The sequence below is a fragment of the Anopheles arabiensis genome, chromosome 3 (genome assembly GCF_016920715.1).
Source record: "Anopheles arabiensis isolate DONGOLA chromosome 3, AaraD3, whole genome shotgun sequence".
NCBI lineage: Eukaryota > Metazoa > Arthropoda > Insecta > Diptera > Culicidae > Anopheles > Anopheles arabiensis.
This window is the reverse complement of record NC_053518.1, coordinates 89,920,417-89,929,964: the sequence shown is the minus strand read 5'-3', so window position 1 is coordinate 89,929,964 and position 9,548 is coordinate 89,920,417. Positions and strand designations below refer to the sequence as shown.

At 44.3% G+C, this 9,548-nt stretch overlaps 1 protein-coding gene across 3 annotated transcripts in view; it reads left to right on the top strand.

Annotated features, from left to right (window-relative positions):
• The first annotated feature begins 1,269 nt into the window (after positions 1 to 1,269).
• LOC120899548 (atypical protein kinase C) overlaps positions 1,270 to 9,548 on the top strand; it is a 99,248-nt gene continuing 90,969 nt past the window's right edge. For 2 of the 3 annotated variants that reach the window (XM_040305530.1, XM_040305533.1), the window contains exons 1-3: positions 1,270 to 2,279; positions 5,495 to 6,066; positions 6,154 to 6,274. In XM_040305530.1, coding sequence (XP_040161464.1) covers positions 5,887 to 6,066; positions 6,154 to 6,274 — 301 coding nt within the window. In that variant the 5' untranslated portion in view covers positions 1,270 to 2,279; positions 5,495 to 5,886. Of the gene's footprint in view, positions 2,280 to 5,494; positions 6,067 to 6,153; positions 6,275 to 8,784; positions 8,919 to 9,548 lie in introns of those variants that run through there. The other variant, XM_040305532.1, reaches the window with a different exon arrangement.

Genomic DNA, 9,548 nt, shown 5'->3' with positions numbered 1-9,548 from the left:
AGCTCAAAAATATCCCCTTTGGTCCGTTGGGCGGAATGATTTGAAAGGAAGCAAAATAACGGAAAAAGAGAATCAAAATTTAAGAAAAAATGGAAATATCGTGTGATTCCTTGCATTTTGTAACATCACTGAGCACGATAGTAGAATTTCTGCGAAAACTACGCAATTAAATCCAAATAAAAGCCAAGAGCGAGAAAGGCTGGCCAAGAGAGCGAGACAGTGCGACGCTGTCAACGCGTCCAAAACTGTCATGTCAGCAGAGTGACCAGAAATACCGATTTATCTGTATTCCTACCGATTTTTTATATGCCTATCGATTCACAGATGACCGCTCTAAAACTACCGATTTTCCATTTATCCTACCGAAAATTACAGATTTTTTCGTAATACTAACCAAAAAGTCATATAACCATTTCCCAAATCACTTAATGTATAAAACTCTATATGGAAATCACTGGCAACCAGAACCAGAAGTTCAACAGAGACAACTAAGGTCCGTGTCTGCACTTCATGAAGTAGAACGCGCTGATAAAATTTTATATGCAATTTGACAGATAATATAACCCGGCGCTCTAGCAGCAATAGAACACGACATCGAACATGAAAAATGTATAGGACTTCACATGTTCGATTTGTGGGTTATCACATCGAACATGTAAAATCCCATACATTTTTCATGTTTGATGTCGCGTTCAATTGCTGCCAGAGCGTCCCAATCATTTGTTGGGTTAAATTCCCTAGTACAATTTTCAGATCGACACTTCAGAAAGGCCTCATGTGACCGCTATGAACCAAATCTAAACTATCACCTTTTGAACAATCGCGAACGTTTCGGATGATTTTGCGTGGGCTGAATATTTACCGCTGTGTGTTGAATTTCCAAAGTGCAAGAGAAAGTGTATTCATTATGTTGCCCTATTTATAATTTTTCTATGATTGCCACTCACGCGAGTGGCAACTCACCCGCCACTCATCATTTCCTACCGTGCTCATTCTCACTTGACGAAACTCACTTTCGTCAAGTTATCATTTGACATCCAAGCGAAGCGTCAACACCTTTAAATAAATGAAAGATGTTATTTTCTCGTGCTGCTCCATCTGGGACAGATTAGCTTCCATCTCCGACAACCCCCCCCCCCCCGCTAAACACTTCAAAGCCTACCGAAAACTACCGAAAAATTTTAAACTCCTACCGAAAACTACCGATAAAATTTTGATGCGCCAACCGAAAACCGCAAAAATAATCTGGCCACTCTGGCTGTCAGTGCGTATGTTTTATTCCGCCTGTACGGAACGGAGTCGTTTGTTGTGCGCGTGTTTATTCTCGCCTTTTTTTTGTTCTGTCTCAGTTTCGTGCGTGCTAAAACACTGTCCGGCATCTATTGCGCTTTTCGGCGGTGAGTATCGGAATGCAACGTTGCATGAGATAGAAATTGTACAAAAACGCCCGAGAGAGGGAGGACGTCGAGAACTACCGCTACCGTGAGCCTTTGTGGCACTGTTCGTGGCCATCATCATCGTGGCAAGAGGGTGAGGTACACGATCGTAGAGTGCATTGAGCGCGAATGCAATAGTGTGCGGTGTGTGCGCTTTTAGAGTGTTATTTTGGGGCAACGTATATACATCCGTTTTTCGGTGCGTTTCCGGTTTAATTACCCTCCCGTTACGATCCGAATCTGTGTGGCTGTGTGTGTGTGTGCGGAGGGGCCGCTTTGTATCGGAACAGTCTGAAAGGGGGGATGAAAACGCATTGACACGGTTGCTGCTTGTGTGCGCGGGTTTGTGTGTGTGTGTATGTGGTTCTTGTTTCTTGGTAGCCGCCGTACCGGAGAGCAAGCGAGGCGGTACCGTTCGATCGTGCCTTTCGTACGCATATTAGAGCCCAAGTAGAGTTGTGTGCGTGTGTACGTGTTCTTTTGTTTACACCAGTGACCACGGTTACGGGAATTTCGGTTGCGATAAGGGGAACTGTGTGTGAATGATAAAACGACTATCCGCAAGTGTATGGAAAGTGTGTGACGTGAGTACAGGAAAACATCACGCACGGTAGACCACCATCAAGGGAAGAAGACGGAGTGACCGGTGCGGAGAGAAACCGACTGACCGGATAGTAAGTGCTGGGAGCCACCTGTTAAACGCATCCGAACGTCACTAGTGACGTCATCTGATCATCAAAAAGGGAGGAGATTTGTTGCAAACCTCGGCCAACTGTGGAGAACCTTTTTTTTCGTCCACTGCACAACAGAACAAAATCATCGTACGCAGCCATAGACATAGTGGTAAGTAGCCAATGCGTGTCATAGATGTATAGCACCTTCTCCAAAAAGCTTCAAGCCAACTACCACGGCTTGCGCACAGTGGCGTTTCATACCATTCATGTGTGAGGGGGCATTATTTATGGGTCAGTCCCCGATCCCCGCTCCGTTCCGGTACGGTGCTTGGGCCCTTTTCTGCCCTTGCCAATCGTTCTTTGCCTGCTGCCATGTTGCAGTCGTCGTCGGGTGTACCAAACGCCTACTAGACGATGGAGCTGTGCTACCTTTGCTGAGTGAGTAGGTAGATCGTGCACATACACCACACACTCTGTCGGTGCTGGATTTGTTGTGATCGATGACTCACACATTACACGGAATTGCACGGAAGCGGCAAGGTTGATCGGTTGATGACATGATTGACAAACGAGATGAAGCTTGTTCTATTCATTTACCGTATTTCTGTTCTCTTTGTTCCATTCTTGGCGAAGTAATTCTTCTCCGATAACGTAAGAAGATGCTACAGGAATCTGCTTTTTTTTAATTTAAACAGTTTTACAGTTGCTCGATATGTAACATTTATCGCATGAAATAATTAATGCTTTATTTAAGCAATTCTATTTATAATTAAATAAGCATTTTATAAAATGCGAAATACTCTCCCAAATACAACTCATTACGGTTTTCTGATCGTGACAACATGTGATGCCTTGTTTATATGTTTTCCAGGAACTCTTATAGCGGTTGGACACTTTATTGACTCTTTCTTAATAGGAAATGAACTTAATGAAATGGGAATTGGACGCTATAGCATCCTTGGTGAACAAATCCAATAGGATTTTCCTAGGATCCTGTTCAAATAGCGTACCATAGAGTCCAATTGCCATCGTATAAAGTTCACTTCCAATAAGAAATAGCCGAGGAAGTATTCCACATCTACGAAAATCCCCGTAAAAGATAAAAATAATGTTTTTTTTTTCTTCAATCAATTTTACATAATCAATCTCGATCAATAATTCCCACAAAAATCAATACCCGTGGAATCCTTTCCAGTTCCCATCAATGGCCTCGGTGCACCTTTCATTTCCCCCATTTGTGTGCACTACCGGCAAGGGAGGGTCGCATGTCACGATAACAATATATATCCATTGCACACTAGCCACCACCCCTAAAAGGGTTTCAGATGGGCACAGCGCAGCAGGCAACACAAATGGGAACAAATGTGCTGTCTATTTCCACGTAATACACACACACGCTTGGTGGAGAGCGACACGGAGTGTAATTTATTTTTCTTGTCCAGCACAAGTCATAAGCACACACACACACCGCGTACGGTCGAGATATGCTACGGCAAACGGCACACACCGGCAGCAGCAGCTGCAGCAGGCCTCCGGTCTGGCAGATGAAAAGCAAACAGACGAACCAGAAGCCCCACAGTCGCTAAGAGGGAGATTGGGGAGGGGGAGAAAAGGGAAAAGAAAAGGAAACTTATGAAGTACCGGTACTACCACACACTTTGCTGCCAATGTAACGCCGATCGGGTATGGTATGGCTGCCCCTGCCGGGGCTGTTGGTGGGGAAAAGAGGAAGCACGCGGAGCACGCCGGGAGGAAGTGTGTTTTATTGACCCGGGTAAAGAAAGATAGTTCTTCTTGTTGCGTTCGTGTTCGGTGTGTGTATGTGTGCTATTGGTTTTTTTAGCACACACATACATACACTGACACACCACCGCACCAACGGCACGTTATAATATGCCGCCTGTTGCTAACATTCTTGCTGCTGCTGCTGCTGCTGCTTTCATGATGGTGCTCGACGGCATTAGAATGTGAAAGAATCGGCGTGGAGGGAAAGGGGGCGGGGAGGGTATGTACACAGCTGTGGTGAGGGTGGCCATAATTAGTACGCGCAGTTACAGCAGACCACAGTCCAAAAATGCTCATGGTGGAAAGACCTGCACGATGTTGTTGGTATTTGCGGGTGTTTGCCAACCCTTGAATGGTCAAACAATAGTTAGCATGGGCAAGCATAAAAAAAATTAAAAAATATATAAAAAAGGTTATATTTCTCACCTATAAATACCGACTTTGTTCATAGGATCTAGTTAAAAATGCCTAGTGTGAAATGCTAATGTAAAATAATTATTTAATTTTTCTATTTAGCTGCTTTCTAACTAGCGATTTAACGAAAATTAATGCGATGCTGTATTTAATGTGTAACACAGAATTATTTGATAGAGAAACTCAAGGTTTCTCATATGATTGACTGTAAATTGTGGGAAAAGCTACCTAAAATTGGTGAAATTCATTTGTTCAATAATTTATTAATATTATTACTATAATAATGATAGTAATAATAATAATAATAATAATACTAATATTTGGCCTGTTGTGCACATGCCTTTCCAAGGGTTAGTTTCGTTGGCTTTTATCTGTAAAGTTCTACACATTTTGCACACCGAGTGGCCGTTCATCAACAGGCAGCCGCCAGTGTTTGAGGATGTTTCATCATTATGAGGGGAGGCAAATGGAAACGGTTATCATTTGTTTGTTTGGTACGCAGATTCTTGTGCATTTTTGTTTTTGCGCAGACATTCCCGCCAACGCTGCCGTGCGTATCGGTCTGTCGCAGCGCGGAGATTTTAGCCATAAAAGTGAATGCGCGCTCAAACAAACACACACACACACACACACACACACACACACACACACACACACACACATATGATATTGTCTGGGCAAATATTAATTTCATCGGTGGAACATTACATGTTAATGATCGTTAGGACGGCAATTGTTTGAAGAGTAAAACGAAAAGAATTTTGAATGTTTTTTGATAAATTATGTCAAAGCACTTTTATCACCTTTTCATCATTTGTTACTGATAAGACTTTCATTCCCGATGTGATATTTAGATTATTTAGGTTTAGATAACAAATTCAACCCAAAAATGAGTCGAGTTCTAGAGGGAAACGCAACTAAGTCATTTGTATTATACTTCAACAACAAAGTGTATCTAGCATGAGACTGTCAGATGAGCAGCCTCTTGAGTTAGGGCGAGAATAGGGCAGCAATTATCATCGTGGTGTTAACCCGGAGCGTGGTATGGTGCGCATTACCATTCTTCGAATATCATAGGTCGTGACGATGCGTTGTTGTGTTTATTCCTACATATAGCTATGAATGTTTTACCATTACCTACACAATGTTTAACCCCTTTCCCTACTATCTTTTGTATCGTTTTAGCCTTTTTTCCTCCTATTGGACTGCCTGTCAAGAGCCTTCAACGCCGTATCGCCTGTTAGATAACATTAGTGCCTGTAACGAACCGTAACTGTGGTGAGAGTGAATGCGATTATAGAAGATGCACCTGTTGAACGAGAACTTTGTTGTGTAACACTGTCCAACGAGTGGGTTCGTACATTCGTACGATACTAGAAAACCGATCTGAAGACTGACCCGAAACAAGAGTTTTCGGACGCTGGTCAACAGCCCTTGGCAGCTTGCTCGCGATTAGTGATGACAGTTTCGTTTAGCTGAGGGCAGCACTAAACATCACATTTGGTAAAGGAACCCTATCTCAATAATCTTCAAACCAAACCGAACATCGTGTACATCGCGTAGTGGCAGACAGCACCATGCCGATTCAAATCGCCAACGAGAGCAACAACAGCGGTGGCGGAGGGGGCAGTGGCCACGAGATAAAGGTGAAGATAGCCTACAATGGCGAGGTGATGATCACCTACATTGACGAGAGCATCACGTACGACGGTCTCTGCCGGGAGATGCGCGAAATTTGTCGCTTTTCGCCGGATCAGGTAATGGACGTTGTGGGTGTGTAGAAAGGTGTGAGAATCGCATAATTTAACGCTTGTTTTTTTTTCTCTTCTTTTTTATCGGTGTAGGTGTTTACGATGAAGTGGGTTGATGAGGAAAACGATCCATGCACCATCCAGTCGGACACGGAACTGGACGAGGCGATCCGTTTGTACGAGGTGAATCGTGATTCGGAGCTGGTTATTCATGGTGAGTCGTTGGAAGTAGTTTGCTAATTGTTTTTATTGTCAATCGAATTTGCGTACTGATTAAGTCTATAGAAACATGGATTGAGGTAATGATTGCGATATTTTTTCTCTTTAAAATACTCGGCCTGTGTCTGTTTGAATCGATTAATGTTATGTTGCTCTTGTTCTTTGTAGCGCAGCGAATGTCATAACACCGATGACAATGTGTACTGTTTGTAGGGGTGAAACTCCCCCAACTGGCCCGGAACAAACACAAACACACACACACAAACACCCCGGGGGTCACCCGTTCCGGTCTTTTCTTGCCCGGTATGACGCGTTTCCGCCCCCCTCCCGCTCTTGGAATGGCTTGGGTGGAAAATTTTGGAATGGAAAATTGCTCGTTTATTTGTCCCGGCATGGTAAAATTATCCGGGCTTTCGTTGTTTTACGTTGTCATGTGTGTGTGTGTGTGTTTATTTGACGGTGCGGTGACGGAGGAAAGGCACATTGGCTAGCAACCGGACCCCCGGACCCCGGCTTGTGGAGGAACCGTTGCCATGAATAAATATGAACGATAAAACTAGACACAAAAGGATCACAAAAGGGAAACCCGGAGCACAGTGGGACGAAGGCACAAGACGCCAGCCAGTCCTGGGCTGGGTGGTGGCGGCGTCGGTGGGGCTGCTTGCCCCTGTTAAGCCGGATGCTCTTTTGCTATTGTTGTTTTGCTTCTCCCTTGCCAGGGATACTGAGTCTCCCGGGGGCTGCTACGACTACCATCACCACTACTACTACTTTATGTAGGAATGCCGGGGGGATAAACATTTTATTTTGTCCTTTTGTGTGTATGTGTGTGTGTTTGTTGCAAGCTTTTAACTCTGTAGTTCCTGCCCGGGGCCCGGGTTTGTGTCCGACGGGCTTTTGACAATAGTTGTTCATGAGCGCGCGCTACATATGTCGATCCCACGTCTCGGTGGCTGCCGTTACGTCGACTTGTTCACCTTGTTGACCATTTTATAATCTCTTGATCCTTTTGTTGAATGTGCATGCTTTGCATATTTCCACTGTGCCCTCCTTTGTTTCTTACTGTCTCTCGCTAGGCACGGGCACTGGTTTCACTGTCTGTATATTCCTTGCTCTCTCTCTCTCACTCTTCCGGTAGGGGGAGCAGGTTTGAACAATGTGCACGAAGGATGCTTTTATTTTACATTTATTCTTTATTTTTATGCCGTAGTTCTGTTGTGGCAGGGATATGACGCTATTTACGTGTTTTTCCGCCGGAACAGGACAATCGCTTCGAAACCGTACCGGAAAAGTAGCAATGGGTGGATGGAAAAATAGAGGAGAAAAAAAAACAAACAAAGCACATCGTTGTCGTCTATTGAATGGCAATGAGATGGAAATGGGTTTGGAATGTCTGGTAGGTGCCAACTTGGCAGGTCCGTATGTTGACTAGCTCTGGGAGAAACACTCAACCACGTGTGTTAGGAGCCTGGATCCATTGCCCAAGGCCAAACATTGAAGCCGAATAGAGCGAATAATGCGTGCCACTATTGTGAATTTGAAAAAAAAGCAAAACCATCTCGATAATAAAGCAGAGAATAATGCAGAGCGTATGGGAATGAATTATCTTGGAGCAATTTTGAGGGTCTCCATAAGCATTGTTCATAGTGCATTAAGTGTATGGGTGTTTTGTAGGATCGTACATTTCGCTCGTCGCCATTCGAAACTATGCACACATGCGTTAATTAGAAAGGATTTTTTGTCTCTTTGCCTATCACTTTCCTCGTAGATAGGAGTACCGCTCGATAAGAAGAAAGATGTTTCTCCGCTGCGTTACGATACACGACATCGACGATGGCTTATCTTAAGCTAAAGACAAACCCTACCCCTCCCCCAGCGCACTGCTATCTGGTTCGGATTCAGGTTAAAGCAACACACAGCAAACGACCGATAAGCCCGCCGGAGCTCGCGGGATTTCGGTGAAGGTTGCCCACCGTTGGCGCTCTGATGCAATGTCGGCTCGTAGTTCCGCGTTGTTTGTGGCACCGTTCGTTGCAGGGTGCTAACTGTGCGCGAGCTACTACTATTTAGTTGCCACTGTTCTGGCGCCGCAGAAACGGCCGCAGAAGAGCGAAACGACGTTACGTGATCATAGCCACAGCTGAACCCCCTGTGCTTTACGTTGCCGGTGTCGTCCGTGTTTTTTCACGTTCAGATGCAACTATCGGTTTAGTTGTCGGCCGCGACGCGATGGTCGCCTCCGGTATTGGAGAGGTGAAGGCGTGCCGTTAGTGAGGTTTTGGTGTGGATACAATATTGACGTACTTATTGTATCGAAAGAGAAACAAGTGCAAGGTTGTTTTTTTTTAATGTCTTTGTCGATGGTGAAGAGTTGTTAAATGTAGATCTCTGTCCTATAGACAGAGTATAACCAGTGCCTAGCAGTGTGATAATATATATGTGATATATCTTTGTGTTTGGTTGTGCGAATTAAAGTAAAAATAGGAGCAAAAATTCTGAAGTCAAGTTTAAAAAGTGCACTCGTTTTCATTTTTGCTGATATAAAAGTCAATGAGATCACAACAAAATGGCATCGATTTATAGTCTAATCGGTGAAGTTAAGCTGATGAAGAACTTCCAAACTCCTGCACAGGTTGAAGGCAAGTGCTAAGTCGTAAATTTTCGCCGGCTCGAAACGGGAACTGATTTCGTCCGTCACTGTAGCAGCCAGCATGTCTATCCATTACACCAACCCGTCCATCTCCACTGTTATCAGTATTTTGCCCATCTAGTTCTAGCCGTCCGTATCGGTATTACAGTCTAAGTTTGATGATTGGGCAAAAAAGTTACTCCATGCTGATGATACTTTTATGTATCCATCGCTACTGTGAAGGATTGTGCCGCCGCCGCCACAGCTTGATGAATTGAAACTCAAATCCATCATTCGCTTCCCCAAAGCTCATCCGGCTGGTGGCATCTCCATCCATTAGTTGGCCCGTATCATTTCTTTCGTTTTATGTTTTAATTTAGCTGGAAGTGGAATAAAGTTTACGCCGCCGTTCTCTTCCTTCGGTGTACAATGCAAAACCTCGCCGTGGAGTCAAGCGTATGGCCATTAAAGTGAATGAAAAGCTGCGGTAAGCTAGCCGCGGAGCAAAAAAAAAAAAAAAAGAAAAGCACGCGCGCCCACAGCGAGCGCATAATAAATGGCACCAAAACACACTACATCCGGGATGGGATGGGTTCCGGGGGTCCGTATTTTTTGTGTTATTTCTTGATTTCTTTTCCAT